This window comes from Dendrobium catenatum, unplaced genomic scaffold, assembly GCF_001605985.2.
Source record: "Dendrobium catenatum unplaced genomic scaffold, ASM160598v2 fragScaff_scaffold_1482, whole genome shotgun sequence".
NCBI classification, from domain to species: Eukaryota; Viridiplantae; Streptophyta; class Magnoliopsida; order Asparagales; family Orchidaceae; genus Dendrobium; species Dendrobium catenatum.
In genome coordinates, this window is record NW_021319944.1 from 2,396,741 (window position 1) to 2,422,257 (window position 25,517).

A 25,517-nucleotide genomic window follows, 5' to 3' on the forward strand; every position below is an offset into this window, starting at 1 on the left:
TCATTGCTTCATATATTTAGGTTTTATTTGAGATAATTTTTTTTTAAATTAAAAATTTTATAGTAGGAAATTAATTTAAAAATCAATAAAAAATATGTGAAAATGAAGCCTTAATTTTAATTGAATTATATTTGTAAATTCTATTTTCATTTAGTTAACAAAACTCCCCCAAGAAAGAAGAGCTCAAGAGCATAGTTTTTTTTTTGGAAGGTGGACAAACATATTATATAAATACATTAATATTAAAAAAAACAAAACGAATAGTATAATTTAAGATAAAATTTCATATTTAAGTATGATTGATCAATTGAATAATGCTTACAAACTTTTCAGGTTATTTTATATATTTTTTTTATATTGTTGAAAAATAACAGTTTGATTTTCTTTAAATAAATAGAATATTCGTGAAGGCAAGTGCAGGTATCATTAGTAAATATTGCAATAAAACATGTTAAAAAAGTTATAAAATAGACGTAGTCGTTAGTTGAACGGGCCACTATGATGGAAAAATTTTATTAACTCTTCTAGTTGTTGGGTTCTAAGATAAAAATAAAAAATTAATAAAATTTTGATGACCTTATAATTGAAAATAAAAATAAAAATTTCTATCATTTATACTATTCTATAAACGAATTTAGTTGATAGTAATATTATTCAATTAATTTTGTAGATTCAGTTTTTTTTTTTTTTTTTGATAAAACCTCATGGAATAGGTCTACGCATTAATACCAGAACAAAATTATAAGTCCTTAAATATTCCAAAGCCCTCTTAAAATATAGCATTATGACACATGCATCAATGAAATTCTCTTCTCCATACCATTCAATTTACATATTAAACCAACTGAAACGTTACCAATTACATCACAATCCACAGCCATATCAGAAACCAAAGTGGCCATGGAGCCAACAACGTTACAAGCCACAAAATCAGAGGAAATAATATTGTCACCAGAAGAAGCAGCATTTTCATTTCCAACATTGGATATTGATGTCATTGTCAGAATTCTTTGTAAATGTCTTTAATGGATGTTATTGAAGGAGAAATTTGAACATATTTTCATAGTTGAACTTCAGCTATTTTAATATGTGTTGTAGCACTAGAGGTGAGCATTGAGTGTAGATTTCTCTAGTAGCTTTTTTTTTCTTTTTTTTTTTTTTGAAATAGGAAGAGAGGTGGTATACTTTGGTGTTTGCATGCAAATGCGATAAAGGTAGAGGGCAATAGAATTGAAAATTTTTTAAATGCTAGATGATAGAAATATGTGGAATCTAAATTTTTTTAGCAAGATTGTCACTTAGGCTTCGTTTGGGACGGTTTTTCTATTGCTTTCTAAAACGGAGTTTTAGTATAAAAATAAAAAATTTTGTACTAAAACTCTGTTTTAGAAAGAAGTAAAAAAGCCGTCCCAAACGAAGCCTTAGTTGGTTCTCACTTTCTTCAGATTCATTTTCACGAGGTACACCGTGAAAGGGAAGGTGGGAGTTTGAACGTTGTTGAAAGGCCACCTCTTGATCTTGAAAATCTCATTCTTTATCGACCTTGAGATCTTGCTAAGTTTTTTTTTTTTGTATATAAACAAAGAATGAGGAGGTTCTTGGCTGGAGGTAAGCGAATGAAGTTTTTAAACCTTCCGTATTGACAAGATTTACAATTCAAGTTTTAATTTTATTTTGCTTGTTGTCCGGTACAAACACAACTCCAATCACTTATATACTGGCCTGCTATTAAAATAGTAGTAGTGCAATCACCTTTATGTTATTTGTAAGGTTTATTATTCTTCATAAGTTGTAGGTCTTTTACACGAATATTGTAGAATCAAATTATGAGAATATATGTTGGCATTAGAATTTTTTTTTTTTATTTCATTCGTTGCAAATGGTCTCAGGCGCTACAAAGCCTTTGTTTTTGCCAGTTGCTTACAGCTACGTAATTTATGCGCACAACCTCTTTTAATTAAAAATAATTTAGACTGGGCTTTCATTATCCATAGCAAGGTCTTTTTATAGGAAGGAGAAGGAGAATAAAAAAATCAAAGGCAACTGTAGTTGATTCTGTCAATTGCCAACCCGCTAAAGCTAATATTACACCTTTTCTCAAGCATCTCTCTTTCTCATCATTTTCACATTAGCGGCATATCACTCATCTTAGAATTTACTTTGAGTATCATTCATGAACAAATCTAGATCCAACAATATCTATTAATCCCAAATAGTCTGATAAAATTGATTATTCTTTATATATACATTCATACTTACCATTGCATGCCAAAATATCATGAGGATCACTTGGAAATGTTAGACGTGCGGTAGTAATTTGATATATACTGAATCATTCTAAGGCTTTGCAACCTACAATAAGAATACATCTGTGATTGCCAAGTACCAATTCAGATCGTCTGCAAAGATTGTGTGAGAATAAAAAACTCATAAGTAGTTTAAAGATCATTTATGAATCATTAACACCAACAAAATTAGAGAACATATCATAAGTAAATAGCTAATTAATAATCATATAGCAAAACAATGAACAAATCAGAAGTACATATCAAAATCAAGATTGCAAAAAATTATTTGCATACTGTGGTCAATATAATTAGGCCTTGCTCTAACAAGCTTGAGATAAATTTAACATTTTATTTTTAGTAGTAAAATCTCAAAAGTAGAAGAAAAAATTTGCTATAAAAAAAGATTTTCCTACAAGCCACATAGAGTAAAGACAACTAAAGATTGGATGAGGAGAGAATGAAATAAAGGTAACAAAAGAAGAGATAGAATAAGAATCGAAATATATTATAAGCGAAGCCTCCAAGCATTATTCTTTATGGGATATATGGCCTCAATAATAACCTCCATTTTTTTTTTTTAAATGGATTATAGCAAGAGACCTAGGGCTTTTGGGATTGACTTGGTCAAGCTCTATCACTCTAGGGCTGTTATATAATTAGATATTTGGAATAGGCTCCATATGTTATAGTTCAATAAATGTAATAGATATTTGATTTGAGTTAGTATAATTATGTATTTAATATCTTTGAGCCATTAGTAGTTTTTGTTTTTCTATAACCAGTCTCTTTAGAGATATTAGGGAAGAATATAAGAATAATGAAATACTCCTCAAATCTTTATTTTCTTTTCTACCTCCCCAACTTTGAAATATAAATCTGCGCGGACCCCGAACGATGTTCTGAGACCAATCAGAACGCTCCACGTCATTTTTTTTGCTTGGTACAGGTGCTTGGTGCCACTCGGTACAGGGTGATGCCACTCGGTACCGGGTGATGTGACACATTCTTATTCGTCTCCGAACAGTTTGGTGTACAGGTGCAAACGAGTCGAGCTCGAGCTCGAGCCAAGAGGTGTTCGAGTTGAGCTCGGCTGCCAAATACCAAGCTCGAGCTCGAGCTTTAGTCGAACTCGAAAAATGAGCTCGAGCTCAACTCGTCTCACGAAACTAGTCAAGTCGAGCGGCTCGTCTTGCTCTGCTCTAGCGACGAAGTCCGCTCCTGCTCTCGTGACGAATCCCGCTCCCGCTCTCGCTCTCGCGGTGAAGCCCGTTGCAGCTAGCGACCCGCTATCGCGGCAAAGCCCATTGTCGCGACTTAGAAACTGCGACCCGCTCTCGCGGCGAAGTGGCGAATCCTGCTCCTCTTATGTGAGCAACTCGACGAGCTATCGAGTCGAGCAGCCAAGTGTTCGAGCTCGATTAGCCATCGAGCTCGAACTCGTGTTTTAGCTCGACTCTCGAGCTCGAAAAGCTCGACTGGTTGAGCCCGTTAACGAGTCGAGCTCGAACCGGCTTGACTCGGTTGCACCCCTCATCCGGTGTCTGAAATGAATAATTTATCCTAGGTTAATGATCATTGTGTCAAATGAGTCATTCGTCAAGGCAAATAGGGACGAGAGAGAAATAACAAGAAGAAATGAATCATAATAATACAAAATTCGTTGGGACTTAAAAACTCACTATATAAGGCAGCTGGTCTTCATTTACTCCCAAGCCAGGAACGAGCGCAGCTATGGCAGCCAAGCTACAGAACGCTGCCGCCGACAAAGAACCGAGGATCACGCTCTTCGTGGTCCTCACCTGCATGGTTGCCGGCTCCGGTGGACTCCTCTTCGGCTACGACCTCGGCATCTCTGGTTAATTAATTCTTCTTCTCCATAAAGCTCTGTTTTTTTGCATTCGTGTTTATCGCAATTAAACTCAAAAGATAATAATTCGGCGGCGCGTTCAGGCGGTGTCACTTCCATGGATTCTTTTCTGAGCAAATTCTTCCCCGAAATTCTTGCGAAGATGAAGAATGATAGAAATGTTAGCAACTACTGTAAGTTTGATAGCCAGTTGCTGATGGCTTTCACATCGTCACTTTACATATCGGGGTTCTTTGCTTCTCTGCTGGCTTCGCCGGTGACTAAGAGGTTCGGCCGGAGGCCCTCCATGCTCTTCGGAGCTGTGTTGTTTCTTGCCGGAGCAGGACTCAGTGGCGCTGGCTTCAACCTGTTAACTGTTATCCTTGGCCGGATACTTTTTGGGGCTAGCATCGGCTTTACCAACCAGGTCAGGCTACAGTTTACGTTGAAGGGGCTTCTTGGCTACGGATAAGTAGGATGTAGTGAATCCTGTAAACTTAGATTGATTAAAGTCTTTACAGGATTAAAATTTAAATTTTTTTTTGCATGATAATTTTTCAATTTTGTTGACTTTTGATAAATTATTTGACTATATTTAGTTTAGAATTTAAGATCTATAAAAAGAAAAATTGTAAGATTTGTTAAGTTTTATTGATGATGAGATTTAACAAATATTACGTTTAATTATTAATGAAACTAAAGACAGAAATGTTCTTCTTGCAGAGCATCCCTTTATACATCTCAGAGATGGCCCCGCCGAAGTACAGAGGAGCCATGAACGGTTTCTTCGAAATCTGCATCAGCATCGGACTCCTAGCAGCAAATCTCATAAACTACGGCACAGAAAAGATCAAGGCCGGTTGGGGATGGAGACTCTCCCTCGCCCTGGCCGCCCTCCCCGCCTCCCTCCTCCTCATCGGCGCTCTCTTCCTCCCTGAAACCCCAAGCTGCATAATCCATCGAAATGGAGATTCACAGAAAGCCTCCCGTATTCTGCAAAAGATCCGCGGCACCGACGACGTCCACGACGAACTCAACAGCCTGATTTCCGCAGCCGCCGACGCCTCCTGCGGGGCATCAGAACATCCCCTACGCAGACTACTTCGACGAAACTACCGTCCCCACATCGTCATGGCTTTCCTTCTCCCTGCTTTCCGTCAATTCACCGGAATAAATTTCATAACTTTCTACGCGCCGGTGATGTTCCGGACCATCGGGTTCAAGGAAAGCGCCTCACTTATGTCAGCGGGGATGACAAGGCTTACAGCTACGATATGCACTCTGGCGACCATGGCGGTGGTGGATAAGCTCGGGCGCCGGAAATTCTTCCTCCTCGGCGGCACGCTCATGATTGTAGCGTTGGTGATGGTGGGAGGAATAATGGCATTGAAATTGGGAGATCAGGGCGCAATGGAAGACGGCTATGCCTACCTCGTGTTGGCCCTTCTCTGCATCTATGTGGCTGGTTTTTCTTGGTCGTGGGGGCTGTTGCCATGGCTTGTGGCGAGTGAGATTTTTCCGCTGGAGATCAGATCGACGGGGCAGAGTATTTTTGTCGCTTCGGACTTCTTTTTCGGAGCTTGGATTGCGCAGAGCATGCTTTCCATTCTCTGTTACATGAAATTTGGTGTTTTTTTCTTGTTTGGAGGATTTGTGGTGTTGATGAGCTTGTTTGTGTTTTGGTTTTTGCCGGAGACGAAGGAGTTGCCGTTGGAGGAGATGGGGAAGGTGTGGGAAGACCATTGGTTTTGGAAGAGGTTTGTAGAATTGGATGAGGAGAAGGGAAATAACAAGAATGTGCAGATTGCTTAGCTTTAAATCGATGCAATAAGAATAATAATATTTCTCGATTAGTTTTCAATTTATCTTATCTTATCGACTAAAAATTATATAAATTTTGTTACCAGTAAGCAAAACTATTGTGTTATGCTTCAAAAAATATATATATTTTTTTCAAAATAAATTGTGAGATTGAAATTATATAACATGAAAATGAAATTCTTAATCACCTGCTTGTATTAATGAGCTATATAGAGTTTATTTTTTAAAAAATTAATTAAAAAAATAATATTATATATTATGTATATGGTCTGAAGCGACTATTACGCACATTAAAATTCTGCTGCCTAACGTTTCTAGTCATTAGATTGGTATAAAATATTATTTTTATTTGGTACGGTAATAGAAAATTTATTAATTTAATAAAAAATAAGAGGGAAACGAATATTTTGAATTTTTATTATTTGGGTTGACAGAATAACCATTAAATTTAAGAGTAAACCAAACGATATTTTATCCCTAAACTAGTTTATTTATGCTTTTAGCAAGTTTTAAGCAGGATTCATAAAGAATTAAACCAAATGTCATTAGAAAATTTTTATTTCAGCGTTTCAACATTGTACGTATATCTAGCATATAAATAGAAGAAAAAATGTAACACTATGATTTTTACATGGAAACCTTGGAAAAGAAAAAAATCACGGGGCAACGCTCATTTAAAAGGATTCCACTAGTGTTTGCTCATATTACAAGTGGCTGACCCATCACTAAAATTGAGGACGATCATATTACAATAATTAACTCCCATGTTGAAATTCAGTTACAAATGGAGATTGAAACTTTGACGACATTTGGTGATCGGGCAAAAATCCGGCTTCAATTGACGGTCGGGCAGAAATCCAACGTCAGTCGGCTGTCGGGCAAAACTCTGGCGTCGGTCGGCTGCTGGGGGAAGTCTGATAGTGGTCGAGGAGGAGTCTGGCGGCAAAAGAGTTCTCTTCCTTCTCTTTTTATTTATTCGTTTACTTCTCCTCTTATTGCTTGGATCCCCTTTAATGAGAAATGAATGATATATCTATAATTTTCTAAGAATGACATGACCAATAAATAAGAGAAAGATCAATGATAAATTGGGAATGATTTGAATGGACGACCGATGTTGAATCCCTTATCGAGGATCATTTACTAGGCATTTGAATGTGTAAAAGATATCAGAATTTGACAATCTTGGGCTCGTTGGATTCATCTCGTCTAGCCGCTCAATTCAATTATAAGCATGCCACGTTTGAAAACTGTTTCATAATCCAAATTATGGCTTGAACCTTCCAAATGTGCTTCGTGTCTTTGATTTGGATCCATTTGAACTCGGATTGGGTCGAATTTGGTGTCGTTGGATTTGTATTTTCAAGATGTTCAGTTCAACTATAAGTTGAAATCAAACTTTAGATGATCTCATATTTAATTTTTGAAATTTCCAACTTAATTGTACCTTGAGATTAGTGCCTGATCCAGCTAATTTTTTGATGATATATCAAGTCTAAATATAGATCTTATCAATGACAACTATCTCTAACACCTTCAATAAGATTTTTTTATTGTTGATACCGATAGCCATTTTTTCAACTTTATTTGGCTATATATACTAATTTGAGAGGAAGATTAAGGGTGCAATAGGAAGATTACACCTTGTTGGCGAAGATGATCGATCAAATACAAAAGAAGTTTAAATTAAAGCAGATGAATTTTTTTACTGTAATGATGGCGAGCTGTATTTAAAAGAAAGCTGGTGACTGATCTTCCATTCCTTTGTCTGTGATTGCGAGCCTTAGTAATAAGGTTGGCGAATGATCCTCCAATTCCTTCTTAAAAATGCATGTGGTGTCGATTGAAGTATACAACTATTGTATGCATTATTGGATGTTTGATCCTAACAAGTTATTATAAAAAATTCATGAAAATGCATAGTGGCATAACAAGAACAAAGTGCGATGCCAGATCAATTTGGTTTTCCAATGTAGTCCAATTGCAGCGATGAAGCATTTACATATAGACTAAAACCAGATTAATGGATCTATGTAGTCTATGAAGTTGGGATTCCCATCCTAATTCTTGTACTATTTTTGTAGTGGTTAAATTAGACTCATAAGTACCCAACAAAGTTAGTAATTCGTGGTAGACCATGACAGGATATCTTGCACTTTACCTCAATGCTCTCATCCTCTTGTATAGGTGAAGAAAAGACAGTGATTTCACAATGCAAAAGAGAGCGAGTTAGTCAAGCAATACAATACAATTAAACATAAAAAAAAACACACCTTAAGAAGGGAAAATTATTAGGTGCAAACACCGGACGTAGAGATACATTTGGACATCCACTTAAAATTTGACAAATGAAGTAGACACGTTGGATTTATTTTTTACTTTATATATTTAATGTGTCCGCAGAACTTTTAAGCCTAGCGCACTAAAAGCGCAGTCAAAGCGCAAGTAAAGCACAGTCAAAGTGCAGTAAAAAAAGCGCAACAAAAGGCCAGTCAAAACACAACTAAAATGCAGGTAAAGTGTGGATAAAGCGCACAAAAAAAAGCAACCAAAGTGCACTCCATGTGTCAAATTTTAAGTAGATGTCCGGACGTAGAGATATGTCCGGTCTCCGCACCTAATAATTTTCACTTTAGAAGAGCTATAGAGGTGCAAACGAAAGCAAATCGAACAATACAAATCATAGAATAGTTGACCCAATTTCAAATTCTATCAAATGTTAGGAAGAGAATGAAAAACAATCAAAATTTTACATGGTCATCGATCGACCGCTCCCCCAAAAAAATAAAAGTATACTTTATACCGAAACCATTTATCCTAATCAATGAGGTTTTGTTAAGCTCCAGTGTATAGGCCACTCTTTGATGCAATGTATGAGACAAATTCTCTACCAGTCAAGCTTTGGCGAGAGCAAAAGGATTTTTGGTACCCAGCAGTTCTCACAGGTATGCGAGGCTGCTGTAATTCCAACCTAAGCTCTTTTGTGTAATCTATAAGATGTTCAGTATCATAAATAGACAGACTTTATATCATTCCGCCCAAAGCTTGCCGAGCAAATAGGACACTTACGATGACGACTTTCAGCAATCCTGCGAATACACTGGCTACAGAATAAATGATAGCATTTGGTGATGACAACCTGAGCCAATTAATATGAAGATTAGGCTAAAGTAGTTATTTTATTGAAAAGATTAGGTTAAAGAAAATTAAATCTTGTAACAAATTATCATTAATATATATCACATAGCAACAAATTGGGGTTCGCATATATACAGACAAATATGCTGTCACACAACAAAACAAAAACGCACATAGTATATATATTGTATCTATGTGTGTATATTTTCAAAAATAGAATATAATAGAGCCTTACACCAATAAAAGAACTTTCATGGCTCTTATTTGAAAGTACGGAAAAAAATAATATGCCAAGCATGCAAAATCCACTTGGATTGCAAGCAGCACGACAGCAATAATGCAGCATGATAAAATAATTGATCATATATTCCTTTCATCATTTTTTTTTAATTCAATAAAATCTTTGAATGGAAGGAATATATTCAATGAAATCTTTTCCACTTAAGGAATTGTTCACTATTTTTTAGTATTTAAGAATTTATAACTGCTCAAATATGGATAAAAAGCCTATACAATTTTTTGAAGTGTCAAATAAGTCTTGTAAGTATCTAAAAAAATTAGCAATAAAGTAGGCGCATGTAAGATCACGAACTATCTTGCATTGTGCCTCATCACTCTCATCCTCATTAAAGTGTTGTGTGAGAGCAAGACGGCAATCACTGGAGCAACAGCTAAATTCGTGGAGAGGTAACGGTTCAAGCATTGATGACAACCACGTAAAGAGTAATGCAGGGGGAGAGGGAGATGTTGCACATTATAAGACAACTAATGCAACCCATATAATATAGAGAAAACTTATATACCTTGGCCACATCATCACAATCACTCTTAATTCCAATCCAAATACAACTTAGATTAACAAAAATCATTTAAGAAATTAATTCATTAGGAATTTTTCAGTATCACTCATTTTTACATGATTAAGATAGGAACTTGGAATTCAGATTCTCTTATATATAAATTAATGGAATTAATAGATATTATGATTCAAAGGAAGATAAATATTCTATGCATTTAGGAAACTAAATGGGTTGAAGAGAAAGCAAAGAAGATTGATAGTTTATGATTTAAACTATGCTATGCAAGTAAGAGTCATACCCAGCGCGTCTATCACAGGAGATATTGCAGATCGACGACCACGATCAGGAGCATCTATTTATGAGTTATTTTATGTTATTGTATTAGTATTATTTTCATTTTTGTTTTAGTTCAACTTTGTACACCTATGAGGGAGTTTAGTGAGTTGTAGCCCTGAGGGCATATGTGCCTTTGAGTTTTCTTCGTTGTTGAGGCCTATATATAGCGGCCCTAGTCTTTGTATTATTATTTTTTAATGATTGCTTAATATTTTAGAATTTCTTTCTCTCGAGTTTGTGAGTTCTTGAGTGGTGAAGTCCCAAGTGTGGGTAAAGCAATACCCACCAATCGCGGAGGTGCTCCGGGCTCATGGTCCGACTTCTCCCTTGCTTCAAACCGCCGGCCATATCCACCCTTTGGGCCAAGCCGCCGACCATCCCCTTCCTTGACTCCACCCGCCGCCCACCAACCAACCACCCCTCCCCCTCACCCGTCGTCCCTTCTCCCTACCCCACCATAGTGTCGGCCTACCCATCCTAAACCGACCCTCCTTCACCAACCCAAGCCCTAGCCGCCGCCCCCTTCCTTGGATTCTCTTGATGCTGATTTCAATCATCATAATTGATTGCCTAAAATAGCTAAGTCAATTTGGGAAAGACTTTAATCCTATTTGAAATTCAAATTTGAATTTTTAAATACTTTCCCAAATTAACCTATCTAAATAAGGAAAGTGACTAAATCAAAGTCTAATTTAATTTTAAATTAGAATTGATCCCATTATTTGATTCCTAATTTAAGATAATGAATTAGGAAGCATTTAGTTCCCTCCCCAATCTCCTCTTTCCCCCATACATGCCGCCGGCCCACCCTCTCTCTTTCTCTAATTTAGGATTCAAATTAGAATCCTAATTTCCCTCCACTCTCATTAATCCTATAGATTAATTACCTTCCTTGGTAATTATTCTAAAAACCCAAACCCCTCCCTAACCCTACCTGTCCCTTTCTTTTGACGAACCCACCCAAACCGCCGGCTCCCCACTCCTCTCTCCCTCTTGCATCAGCCGCCGGCCTTCAACAAATCCAAGGTGCGCAATAAAGAAGACCCCCATATTCTTGGATGGTCGATCCTGAAGTCGACCATGGATTTGCATACAACTCTCAAGGACAATTCGACATCCTTCAATCACCCTTCTTTGACCCTGATTGGGAATTTAAAGATTTCGTCGAAGACTACGTAGATCGCATACTCATTTATTTCACCGAGACGATCGACGAACGACGACCATCCGGATAGTGGCAACTCGTCAGACGTCCACCTGCGCCTCCTTCTCCGGCTACTCTCCTGTGGATCAAGACTGTCAGCGTCGTAATCGTCGTCGTGGCATTGTTTGGTTTGCTGAAGATCTTTCTCCGCTAAAGCCCTCATAGAGCGCGAGTGAGGAAGGAAACTCTAGGTGAAAGCTCTTGATATTAACCTGTGGATTATTATTATGAGTACATCTAGCTTTATCGTATTTTTTGATATTGTTTTAAATTGATCTGTTCTCCTACAAGTGTAATTACATGCCAGAGAAAAACCTCAACGGAAATTTCTTAAATTATTTTAGGTGGTTCATTAATCTTAAAGAAGCGGGCTTACAATAATTTTATTGTTTCCTTACAATTCCTGGTCATTTCACATCATCTTGGTATCAGAGCATGATTTACTCCTTTTGCATGTGCTAGGATTTATCTTAGAGTTCTAAATAGTCATATTTAAATTTACTTAGTTGTGTCACATTGCATCCTTTTGAAATAACACTTTGTTTGTTTGCTGTCCATACATTGTTGCATTATCTAGTGAGCTTTAGGAGTGTTGGCATATAGGTTTAGGTGCTGCCCCCCTATTCTTTAACATCCCTAAGTGTCACCTAGTGTACCCCAATGGATCTGAAACAAATTCATCGTACTTTAGACTTGATCGTAGGTCAGTTAGGTGCTGTTACCCAACAAATTAGAGAAACTCAAGGCGAGTTAGCTGATTTTAGATGACAAGCTGGAGACCGTCTAGATCACATTGAACGGTTAGGAAATCATACAATGTATACCCCTTTTAGACCTCCGTCCCCATACGTCGACGAACCTCGAGCTAACTACAGACCACCCCGAGACCAGTACCGTCAAAACCATAGACCTAATCAGGAACGTGTAGGACATGATTCGATTTGGAGAGATAACAATGCTCAGTTACTCAAGAACATCCGAATCGATGCCCCTTCCTTTAACGACACTCTTGACCCACAAGTTTTCCTGGATTGACTCAAGGGAATGGATAGTTACTTTATGTGGTACAACATTTCATATGCGAGAAAGGTGAGGTTTGCTGAAATGAAGTTGACTGGTAGGGCTAGTCAGTACTGGACTAACCTAGAACATATGCATGAGACTCGAGGAGAATACCCTATCGCTGATTGGATGACAATGAAACAAGAGCTCAAGCAAAAGTATCTTCCCCTTTCCTACTACCCCAGACTCTTAGATCATTGGAATAGGTTAACCCAGGATAGTAAACCTGTGAAGGATTATATCTTTGCTTTTGATGACTTCATGATCTGTTGTAGTGGCAAGGAAACCACTACCCCCGCCCAACTTCTATCCATGTTTAGAGCGGGACTTAGGAAAGACCTTGAAAATGAACTCTTTGCAAGAGGAATTAACACCTTAGAGGCTGCTTATAGTCTTGTGTTAGACCTGGAAGAATCAAAGAATAATGCCCATTTGAAGGGCCAAGACTTCCGCTCTAATCCTTTTAAACCTCCTTCCAACCAACCCCAAAACAAATCACCTGATCCCACAACTGGCCGACCCACTGCCGGACAATTCCAACCCCGTTTTGACTTTAAAACAAAACCCTTAAACGTGAGACACCCAAAACCCCTGTGGGAACCAAATGCTTCAGATGTCATGGGTATGGGCGCATTGCCTCTCAATGTTCCAGCTCCTATAAGGTAACCATAATTGAAGAAGTTATCAATGAGGATGATGAACCTGACACCGAACTAGTTCATCACAACGACGACGAGGAAGGTTTTTTTTGTGATGAAGACACCGCCGTAATCCACTGTCTGCAAAAGATTAACCCCTTAGACCTACAAGTTGTTAGATGTGCCTTATCACAACCTAAACTGATTGAGGATTGGCTTACAACCTCCATCTTCCATACTTTTACCAAAATCAACGATAAGAATTGTAAGGTTATCATCGATAATGGAAATTGAATTAATGTTGTGTCATCTACTATGATCTCTAAGCTTCACATGAAAACTACTCCACACCCGAGTCCCTACAACGTCGCTTGGATCAACTCAACCGCTTTGCAAGTGAAAGAAAGGAGCCTTATTCCCATTGAATTTGTGGGATACAAGAAAAATATTTGGTGCGATGTGTTAACCATGGATGTTGGTCAGATCATTCTTGGACGTCCATGGCTGTTCGATAACGACGTTCATATCTATGGGAGATCTAACACCTGCGTGTTCGAGCATGACGGTAAGAAGATTAAGCTCTTACCCTCCCAACCCAAGTCTACCAAGGAGGACGTACACCCACTCCCCTTAATCCTAGCACAGGCCTAAACCTGTTAACTACTAAAGATCTGGATACTTAACTAGTGTTAGGTTCACTCATTTACGCCTTAGTAGCTCGGGAAGTGAGCGCAGATCTGGAAGAACCTATTCCAAATGAGGTTAAGCCCCTCCTTGAGACCTTTGCTGATGTTTTCCCAGAGGATTTACCCAACCAACTTCCACCTCTAAGGGACATCCAACACATCATCAATTTAGTACCAGGAGCTTCCCTTCCTAACCTACCTCATTATCGCATGAACCTTACGGAGTATGCTGAATTTAAGAGACAGGTAGATGAACTCCTGCATCGTGGGTTTATTAAAGAAAGCCTTAGCCCTCGCACTATCCCGACCCTCTTGATCCCCAAGAAGGATAGCTTGTGGAGGATGTGTGTTGATAGCCGCGCTATCAACAAAATCACGGTCAAATATTATTTCCCCATTCCTCATCTTGATGGCATGTTAGATACGATGATCGGAGCCACCCTATTTTTGATGGCATGTTAGATACGAGGACCGAAGCCACCCTATTTTCTAAAACTGACCTTAAGAGCGGTTATCACCAGATTAGGATCTGTCCGGGAGACGAATGAAAAATTGCTTTTAAAACTAAGGACAGGTTATACGAATGGACGATTATGCCTTTTCGTCTGAGTAACGCACCAAGTACGTTTATGAGAGTAATGACACAGGTATTCAAGCCCTTCTTAGGAAAGTTCGTAATAGTCTATTTTGTTGACATTCTGGTCTATAGTAATTCGGTGGATCAACATCTAAATCATTTAAAATAAGTTTTTGAAGTTTTGAGGAGAGAACAATTATATGCTAATCCTAAGAAGTGTATGTTCCAAGACATATCTACTGATCCTGAGAAAGTGAAAGCAATTAATGAGTAGCCCGAACCAAAGAATATCAGAGATGTTCGGAGTTTTCATGGATTGACCACATTTTATCAGAGGTTTATTCGGAACTTTAGCACTATTGTGGCACTTATAACTAATTGTCTAAAAAAGGTAGAGTTTCATTGGACTGTATTTGCCACTAAAGCTTTTGAGGAGATAAAGAAGAGAATGGTAGAGGTCCCAGTTATACGTCTACCTGATTTTTCCAAGGTCTTTGAAGTAACTTGTGACGCTTCTGGTATCGGCATAGGCGGAGTTTTATCTCATGAATGACACCTTATTGCCTACTTTAGTGAGAAGTTAAATGACATTAGGCAACGATACTCCACTTAAGACAAGGAATTTTACGCCATCATCCAATCCCTTAGGTATTGGAGACACTACCTACTCCCACAAGAATTTGTTATTTTTTTTACCATGAAGCCTTGCGATATATAAATTCCCAAAAGAAACTCAATGCACGACACAATCGTTGGGTTGAATCCCTTCAAGAGTATACTTACATGATCAGACACAAGGCTAGATCTGAAAATAAGGCAGCAGATGCCTTAAGCTGTTGGATAATGATAACTAAGAAAATGAGGGCAGAAGTGATTGGATTTGAACAAATTAAGTCAGAAAATAAGGAAAACTATATAGATTGCCCTGACTTCAAAGAGACATTCGCCTTGTTGACCATTGGAAGTGACATATAATTGATGATTCTTTTTTGGTAGACAAATATTTATGTAAGTCCCAAAGACTCTGCACCCCCAACACCTCACTTAGATAATTCCTCATTTGGGAATTACACACAGGAGGTTTAGCTGGACACTTTGGACAAACTAAAACCATCCCTGCGGTTGGGCATAGATTTTTCTAGCCTAGTCTTAAGCTCGATGTTAGCCAGCTAATAAAGAGATGTCACACGTGCCAGTTAGCTAAGCAACAAAAATTAAATACCGGACTCTACACCCCCCTCTTTGTACCCAACTGCCCTTGGCAGGACGTTAGCATGGATTTTGTTTTAGGATTACCCAAAACTATTAGGAAACTTGACTCTGTGTGTGTAGTAGTGGAACGATTCTCTAAAATAACACATTTCCTCCCATGCTCCAAAACTTTCGATGCCTCTAGGTTTGCTAAATTGTATTTCGATGAAATTGTTAGGCTCCACGAATTACCTAAAACCATTGTGTCATATCGAGATGTTAAGTTTATAAGTTATTTCTAGAAAATATTATGGCACAAAATGGGGACAAAACTTCAATTCTCTACCGCCTTTCACCCCCAAACAGATGGATAAAATGAAGTTGTGAATAGGAGTCTAGGAAATCTGTTAAGAACCTTGGTAGGAGAGAATATCCAGGATTGAGAATCTAGACTTTCTATAGCTGAATTTGCCTACAACAACTCTGTTAACCGTACTACGGGGCTAAGTCATGCTGAAATCATATACGGGTACCAGCCTAGACAACCTATAGATTTAATCCCTATGCGTCCTAAGGTTAGAACATCTGAATCTGCATCTGCATTTGCATCTCACATCCAGGAATTGCATAAGGAAATTAATAAAAGAATTGAACAAAACAACGCCAACTTTAAGGTTAATGCTCATCACAAGAAAAAATTTAAAGAATTTGAACTTTGAGATTTTGTAATGGTACGGATTCATTCGTAGCGGTTCTCTCAAGGATCCGTTAAAAAGCTGTATGCTATGAGTGCATGTTCTTTTAAAATAATTTTAAAAATAAACAATAATGCTTATTTGCTAGACCTTCCTGAAGGTTTTAATATAAATTTTGCGTTTAATATTGAAGATCTAGTAGCCTTTGAGGGACCAGAGTTTTACGCTTCCAACAGGGGCTGAGCTAGAATTTTTTAGATGTGGGGGCGAAGATCATTGATGTAAACAAATTCTAAACATTTTTCATCCGGGCTTGGAATCGGCATAGCAGGCTTAAATTTTTTTTTTAAATAGTTAGTTTCATTATAAAAAGATAAAATATATGATAAAACAAAAAACTTACATATTATCTATAATTTCTCCCCCGAGTCTTCATTTTTTGAAACCGTTGTACAATCAATTAATTGTAAATGTTATTAAATATATCCTTCTTATAGCTTTTAAAGTAGCTTTATAGTATAAAAATTAAAATTTCTGTACTTCAAAAATTATTTTAAGAAGCATTAAGAAAGACATACTAGATAAAGCCTTAGTTGCCAGATAGAGGGTTAGATTTTTGTTATGCTCCTTATAGCAATCAAAGTGTTTTTGCATGGCTAAAATAATAATTGTGTTATATATATATATATATATATATATATATATATATATATATATATATATATGAAGAATTTTCATTTAAAATTTTAAAAATATTTTAACTCAAATAAAATTTCACTTTTAATTTTTTTTTTAAATTTAATTTAATTTTTACAAGTTAAAATAGAATCCTAAAAATAAAATTGAAACAATTTTTGAAAAAAGAATCATAAAAAAAAACTAAAAAAAATTATTGGTTAAAGGGTTTTTTGCTTTTTGTATGTAATACGAAGTGAATTTTAGCTTTTATTTGCAATACAACTACGAAGGGAGGAGAGAGAGAGAGAGAGAGAGAGAGAGAATATTCATAGATGAGAGAACTCAACCGAATGATTTTTAGCTTTTTTCCATTGCTTGCTTGTATATAAAAATTTTACAAAAAAAAAAAAAAAATCATCCAGCCAGTGGGAGCACGTGCCCCCACCCTGCCTCCGCCCCTGCCTGGCAATCCACTACATGAGCCTTGTGTAAACCTACATAGTGAGAACCCTAGCCTACCTCCACTCCCCAATCTGCCTCATTTACCTAATGCGGAGAAGATCAAAGTAATACTAGACGATAAAATCATTTCCACTAAAGAAGGTGGACATCAAAGGTATTTGGTTCAATAGGCAGGTAAACCGGAAACGGAGAACACGTTGATCGATCACGAAGAGTTGCATAGATTGGACCCTGATATTCTAGAGTTATACGAGAGCTCCCAAGACAATTAATCGACAGGGTCAAGCTTTCTCCCACCCGAGGAGAATGATGAGGACACCAGTAGAAGATTACAATATGTCTATCATAGGAGACATCGCAGATCAACGGCCACGATCAGGAGCATCTATTTATGAGTTATTTTATGCTATTATATTAGTATTTTTTTTTATTTTTGTTTTAGTTGACCTTTGTATCCCTATGAGGGAGTTTAATGAGTTGTAGCTTGGAGGGCATATGTGTTTTTGAGTTTTCTTCATTTTTGAGGCCTATATATAGCGGCCCTAGTCTTTGTAATGATTCCTTAATAAAATTCAGAATTTATTTCTCTCGAGTTTGTGAGTTCTTGAGTGGTGAAGTCCCTAAGTGTGAGCAAAACAATACCCACCAGTCGCAGAGGTGCTTCGAGCTATTGGTCCGACTTCTCCCTTGCTTCAAACCGCCGGCCAAATCCACCCTTTGGGCAAATCCGCCGACCATCCCCTTTCCAGACTCCAGTCGCCGGCCACCAACCAACCTCCCCTCCCCCTCCCCCGTCGGCCCCTCTCCCTAACCCACCATAGTGCCGGCCTACCCATCCCAAATCGACCCTCCTTCACCCAACCCAAGCCCTAGCCGCCGCCCCCTTCCTTGGATTCTCTTGATGATGATTTCAATCATCATAATTGCTTGCCTAAAATAGCTAAGTCAATTTGGTAAAGACTTTAATCCTATTTGAAATTCAAATTTGAATTTTCAAATACTTTCCCAAATTAACCTATCTAAATTAGGAAAGTGCCTAAATCAAAGTCTAATTTAATTTAAATTAGATTTGATCCCATTATTTGATTCTTAATTTAAGATAATGAATTATGAAGCATTTAATTCCCTCAGCAATCTCCTCTTTCCCCATACATGCCGCCGGCCCACCCTCTCTCTTTCTCTAATTTAGTATTCAAATTAGAATCCCGATTTCCCTCCACTCATTAATCCTTTAGATTAATTACCTTCCTTGGTAATTATTCTAAAATCCCAAACCCCTCCCTAACCCTACCAGTCCCTTTCTCTAGCCGAACCCACCTACACTGTCGGCTCCCCACTCCTCTTTCCCTCTTACATTAGCCGCCGACCTTCAACAAATCCAAGATGCACAATAAAGAAGACCCCCGTATTCATGGATGGCCGATCCTGAAGCCGACCACGGATTTGCATACAACTCTCAAGGACAAATCGACATCCTTCAATCGCCCTTCTTTGACCCCGATTGGGAATTCAAAGATTTCGTCGAAGACTACATAGATCGCATACTCATTCATCTCGCCGAGACGATCGACGAACAACGACCATCCGGACAGTGGCAACTCGTCAGACGTCCACATGCGCCTCCTTCTCTGGCTACTCTCCTGTGGATCAAGATTGTTAGCGTCGTAACCATCTTTGTGGCATCGTTTGGTTTGATGAAAATCTTTCTCCGCTAAAGCCCTCATAGAGCGTGAGTGAGGAAGGAAACTCTAGGTGAAAGCTCTTGATATTAACATGTGGATTATTATTACGAGTACATCTAGCTTTATCGTATTTTTTTGATGTTGTTTTAAATTGATATGTTCTCCTACAAGTGTAATTGCATGCCAGAGCAAAACCTCAACGAAAAGTTCTTAAATTATTTTATGTGGTTCATTAATCTTAAAGAAGCGAGCTTACAATAATTTTATTGTTTCCTTACAATTCGTGGTCGTTTCACATCACTTGGGGTCCTTTTCAAATAAGTACGAAGATTAAATCTAATGCTTCTATTCTAGATTTGCCTCCCGAGATGACTGTTATATTTTCAACAAAAAAATTTATGCCTCATCATGAAACTTTTGAGCCTCTAAAATCATCAATTCATTCATCTAAAAGAGGGGATTATACTATATTTATTGTTATTGATTCTATAGCTCCTAGCACACAAGCTTTCTTTATTGTCATGAACAGGTTACCCTTGGAATGAGAGGAATGAGATACAAAGCTCATATTCTTGATCAGTAGTAAAGGTACACATCTATCAGATCTCATAGCTGACGAATAAGGAATTAAAAAAGATTGATATCTTAAATTATTATATTGTTCCAAACTCTTGAGAAAAACATTATTTGTACCCTAGAAGAGACAATACAATATAATTATTATTGATCGATCATTCAAACAAAATCACTTAAATAAGCTCAATTTCTCATGGACCAACTACAAATAGCCTAATTACAAAACAAAAGAGATAAACTAGACTTATATTCAGGTTTCGCAGCCCATACTATATTTAGCCAAATGTGCATTATTTTTTTATTATTTTGAATGTGACAAGAATACAAAGCGTTTGAGCATGTCAGGATTTTTTTTCTTTAAATAGAGTTTATGATGGACTTTATTATCATGATCATTTGATTAATGAGTGGGGAAGAAGATTCCGGTTTCTTCCCCACCATTCATCAGTCCATGTCGTATGCAAGTTCACTCCGAGTTGTGTACAATAATTCTTCTCCCTCTGTTCTTAGTCTTACTCTCAATTCAGGTGTTTTTTCAAGGTTCTATTTCACTAGAGTGTTACCTTCCTCGTTCCAATCAGGCAAAGAAGAAAACAACTGGATCAACCCTCCAACAAAAGCTATGATAAATTGACAACGCATAAAAAGAACTAATAACAAATACGACAAACTGGAAGACAAACGGCAACAGGAGGGATAAGAATTTAGTGAATTCTGTGATTAAGAATGTACTAGCCTCAACTGTCCACATTAAAAAAAGTCTCGCCTGAATTGTCTAGATTAAACAAAGGCTAAATGCTTATATTCTAAAAATGAATCTCCTAGACAGATAAGGCGTTCAGGTGGCACCGCCAAGCTGTTGTTGATAATGATGAGGTGGCTCTTCAAATTGCAAAATTCCCTTGGGTTCTAGTGCTTTGATAAGTGTACAAGAAAACATAAAGAAGTGGAGTTCAAACAATTAGCAAAAGCACATGATGAAAATTACCTCTTTCTGACGTTCATGGCAAATGTAACATTTCAGGATTCCCCTATATTCACTTTTCTCTTGTTGAAGCTCTTCCAACACGACTGAGCCTTCAGTTTGTGATCTAAGCGATGTAGCTTTAATTTTCATCACTGCTAACCCCTCATCTATCATCCTTTTGTTGAACCTACTCAAGTTAGCATGCATTCAATGAGAATCAGGCAAGGTTCATCAACCATACAATACTAGAAAACTCGATTACCTCTCCCTCTCTAACTCTATTAGAATGTCGGTGAACTCCAATCTACTTCTCTCCACTTGTACTTGCATTTCATTCAGAGAATTCCTCAACTTATGAGATTCTGTGCAAACATCAGATAGTATTCTTTGTGCATTACCCAAGGCAATAGAACTTTGCCGCCCATCATCAGCTAGTTTTGCAACCTGATCTGAACAGACTTTCAACTACAGAAGAATGCAAGTCAGACCCCACGTAACTGCTGTAGATTATTAGTTTTGCAATTTCTTTTCCAGAAAATTACCTCCTCATCAAACCTCAAAGCTTTCAGACCATAGAGATGCATCAACAAATCTGCTTCTTGAAGCTTTTCATCCATGGTTCCTACTTCCCTATAAACAACATCATGCAGCTGTCTTGCTTTGATACCCTCCATTAAAAGCTGAAACAGGAAAAGGCAATGAGTTCAGATGAACAAGAATACCAAGCATGATCCCTAATTTGAAATGGCTGAGAAGCTGAATAGAAATGAGATTCTAAACATATGAAATGGGCAGATTCATCAAAACATAGGCCTCACCCAAACTGCTGTGGTATGCTGTAGAAGAAGCAGGGTAGAACTAAGGAAGAACAAATAGAGAAACAGAGAACTAGAGCAAAGCTCATAGAGTATACTATTCCAGTATGAAAATTTTCCTCCCTCCCCAACAAGGATTAAAGCTACTGTGTCGTGAGTTCTTTCCTCACGCTGAAAATGGCTAAGGACCACCAAAAGCTACTTCGTACTATTTTACCTAAAGAAGCAAACTAGGATAGTGGGAAGGCAACACAACAGTAAATTAAGAAATTGAAAAATAAGTATACTAATAGCTGAACTATGATGCACCGCATCATTCCCTCCCACAGTTTGAGGAGTCCGACTCGGTGGATGAAATGACGGTTGTAGTCTGATCTGGAGGATGGTAAGTTGAAATATCCGCCACGTTGAACGTAGAGGAAGTGTTATACCCCGACGGTAAATCTACAATGTAAGCGTTATCATTAATTCGGCGGACAATTGGTATAGGACCAATCTTCCGACAACTTAATTTGGAATAGGTACCAGGTGCGAATCTCTCACGCCTCAATCGAACCATCACCACTTCTCCAGGTTGAAAGAGCTTGGCACGCCTGTGTTTGTCTACCGCCACTTTGTACTGATTGTTAGACTCAAGAAGGAGCTGGCGCACGTCCTGAAGCATAGTGGCAAATTGGTCCGCAAGTGTGCTAGCCGATCATCTATGGCACTTAGGCAATACAACTATATCAATTGTGTGATTGGGCGGTTTGGGGTAAACCACCTTGAACGGTCACTTTCCGGTGGACCAATTGGGCATGATGTTGTAGGCAAACTCAGCTTGTCCCAATAATTCATCCCACTGTTTTGAGTGCTCCTGGACCAGACACCTGAGCATATTGCCTAATGTGTGATTCACCACCTCGGTTTGGTCGTCGGTTTGTGGATGATAGGTTGAGCAGAGCTTGATCTCGGTTTGCAACCACTTCCATAATTCCTTCCAAAAATGGCTCACAAACTTGACATCACTATCTGACGTGAGACCGCGGGGAATACCGTAGAGGCGAACGACCTCGCCTAAGAATAATTTGGCCACTTTTAGAGCGTCGAATGTCTTCCGACATGCAATGAAGTGCACCACTTTTGAGAACCTATCCACAACGACCATTATGGAGTCATTTCCTCATCGGGTGCGAGGCAAGCCTAGAACAAAGTCTAAGCTTAAATCTTCCCAAATAGTTTCTGGTACTGGCAGCTGCAAGTATAGGCCTTGGTTTTGTCCGCCCCCTTTCTAACTCTGGCAAACTGGGCAGCGCTCCACAAGTCTCATCACATCTCTCCGGAGATGAGGCCAAAAAAACCTTGATTGCAACTGAGCTAATGTGTTGCTTCGGCCGACATGAGCAGCTAAGCCTCCACAGTGGAGCTCTTTAATCAACTGCGACCTCCAGGAAGAGTCAGAAATACACAATTGATTGTTTTTAAACAAGTAGCCATGCCTTATGGTGTAATTTGCTATAGGACAATTATCTTGGCAAGCCTTCCAAATGGTACAGAAATCTTCATTGCCAGCATACAATTCTTTGAGACATTCCAATCTTGTGATTTCGGTTTGTAATTGTGTGAGAAGGGTAAGCTTCGGCTGCGAGCAACTTCGGCGTAAAGCATCCACAACGACATTTTGAGAGCCTGTTTTATGCTTCAAAACAAATGAGAATCGTTGTAGATACAACAACTAGCTGGTTTATGTGTTTTTGGCTATTAATATATTGCAAGGCCTTATGATCACAACACAACACAAAGTCCGCGTTCAAAAGATAATGTTCTCACTGCTTTAGCGCCCTGACGATGACATATAACTCCTGCTCATAGACGGTCCACTTCTGTCTCGCAGGGCTCAGTTTTTCACTAAAGAACTCGACCGACTTATTGTCTTGACTCAAAATAGCACCAATGCCGGTGGCAGAGGCATCGGTGTCCACATAGAATGGCTTTCCAAAGTTTGGAAGAGAAAGTACTGGAGCTGAGGTTAACGCGACTTTTATGGCTTCAAAGCTGCGCTACTGTTCCTCCGCCCACTGAACCTGTTTAAGCTTTAAACAGTTTGTGATAGGCGCCATGAGAATGTTGAACCCACGGATGAACCGACGATAGAAGTCTACGAGGCCATGAAAGCTACGCACATCAAAGAAGGATTGCGGGACCGGTCAGTGAATTATTGCTGCTATCTTCTTCTGATAAACCTGCACACCCCTTGCGAATATTAGGAAGCCAAGGACATAAGTACTGGACACTGCGAACTTGGCAAGGTTGAGGTGAAGTTGATTTTGTTGTAAGACTGTTAAGATTTGATGCAAATGCTCAAGGTGTTCCACAGTGAGCTACTGTAGACAAGAATATCGTCGAAATAGGCGACGCAGAACTTGTTAAGAAATGGTTTGAGGATCTCCGTCATCAACCTCATGAAAGGCGAGGGCGCGTTGCAGAGCCCGAATGGCATCACCTTCCACTCATACAAGCCATGACACATTTTGAATGCGGTTTTCCATTCGTCACCAGGTAGAATCCTTATCTGTTGATAACCGCTTCGGAGATCCAATTTAGAGAATATGGTGGCATTCATGATCTTTTCAAGCAGCTCATCCACTCGTGGGACTGGGAAGCGAAATTTCACCGTAATCTTATTAATAGCCCGACTGTCCACGCACATACGCCAGCTCCCATCCTTCTTGGGCATCAATAATGCAGGAACGGCGCAGGGGCTGAGGCTGGGTTGTATAAATTGCTTCTTCAATAATTCCTCCACGATCTGTTGTAGGATTTGCTGCTCCTTAGGACTCAATCGGTAGTGCGGTAGATTTGGAAGGGTCGCACCTGGATGGAAGTCAATCTGATGTTGCAATGCCCTTAGCGGAGGTAGTTTAGACTTTAAACAGTAGTGTCTCGAACAGCACATCCTGAAAATGCTCCAGCATTTTTTGGATTTTGGAATTCGGCTCCACTGCCCCATGTTCTGCCTCCTGTTCTTGAACCACTAATGCACAAATAGGTAATTGTTGCTTCCAGGAAGAGAGGAGTGTGTTACCTGTTACAATGTGCATGGCGGCTCTCGCATCAACATCGTTGGCTTGATTATCAGTGAAGTTCGATATCAACCTCAGCCGTTTGCCCTTCCACTCGAAAGAATGTGTTAGCTCTGCCATCATATAAGGCTCCGACGTCGAATTGCCAAGGATGTCCCAAGATCAAATTACAAACGTCCATGTCCAAGACATCACAAAGTACTTCACAAGAGTAATGCTTGCCTATAGAGAACACAACTCGGCACATCTCAGACACGATAATGTCCATTCCTTTCTTCACCCAACTTATCTTGTATGGTTGCGGATGCTTAGTCGTTTTGAGGTGAAGTGCTTGGACGACGGCTTGGGACACGATGTTTTTTGTGTTTCCACTATCTACAAGCAGGTCACAAACCTTTCCATTAATCGTGCATCGTGTCCAAAAAATGGAGTGGCGATGTGAGTTGTTTGATCGTCGAGGTGCCAGCGATAGCTTTTCTAGAACACAGACAAGCGGATCACCCTTATCGCCTTCGACATCCTCTACATCCATAGGTTGATTTTCTTCCGAAATTCCGCCATCTTCTTCACCCTCCGCATCTAAGAGCTGAAACTACTGCTGATTGGGACACACATTAGACTTGTGTCCGACTTGAAAACATCGGAAGCATTTGATGACTTGGGGCTTTGCATAATGATTTTCCTTAATTATAGTTACAGGTTTTGGCTGCACTCTCGGCTCCATTGGTGATTTACTAATACTTCCTTGAGGATTGCTTTCAAGCTACCCTGGGGACTGCCGTGCTAGACTGTTTGCCCGAATCAGTGCCTTGCTCAAAATACTATCGCCTGGACGAATGACTGCGGGACTGCCAGTCCAATTGCATTTCCGCCTTGAGGGCAAAGTTGACGGCCTGCCAATGACCACACCACATTCAATTCTAGCTTGTCTCAGAAGGTGTCTTTCAGCCCCCCAACATACAGGGCTCTTAATTGATTAGTAGACTCATGGAG

General features: G+C 38.8%; 2 protein-coding genes and 1 long non-coding RNA gene across 3 annotated transcripts in view; 1 reads left to right on the forward strand and 2 right to left on the reverse strand.

The window, feature by feature from the left end:
* Positions 1-2,174: 2,174 nt before the first annotated feature.
* Positions 2,175-4,105, reverse strand: LOC114581022. The gene is made up of 2 exons (XR_003702832.1): positions 3,968-4,105; positions 2,175-2,399 (listed from the first exon to the last, which is right to left on the reverse strand). It is a non-coding gene; the product is annotated as an uncharacterized LOC114581022 (long non-coding RNA).
* On the forward strand, positions 3,967-5,995 carry LOC110115776 (hexose carrier protein HEX6). The gene is made up of 3 exons (XM_020849140.2): positions 3,967-4,143; positions 4,239-4,561; positions 4,858-5,995. Exons 1-3 carry the CDS (start codon positions 4,020-4,022, stop codon positions 5,944-5,946), a joined length of 1,536 nt encoding a protein of 511 aa, XP_020704799.1. The 5' UTR covers positions 3,967-4,019; the 3' UTR covers positions 5,947-5,995.
* Positions 5,996-8,605: 2,610 nt separating this feature from the next.
* LOC110115774 (E3 ubiquitin-protein ligase BRE1-like 1) overlaps positions 8,606-25,517 on the reverse strand; it is a 74,148-nt gene continuing 57,236 nt past the window's right edge. The window contains exons 18-21 of the mRNA XM_028700275.1: positions 21,190-21,327; positions 20,910-21,112; positions 20,669-20,834; positions 8,606-9,094 (exon numbers count right to left, since the gene is read on the reverse strand). Coding sequence (XP_028556108.1) covers positions 8,963-9,094; positions 20,669-20,834; positions 20,910-21,112; positions 21,190-21,327 — 639 coding nt within the window. The 3' untranslated portion in view covers positions 8,606-8,962. The remainder of the gene's footprint in view (positions 9,095-20,668; positions 20,835-20,909; positions 21,113-21,189; positions 21,328-25,517) is intronic.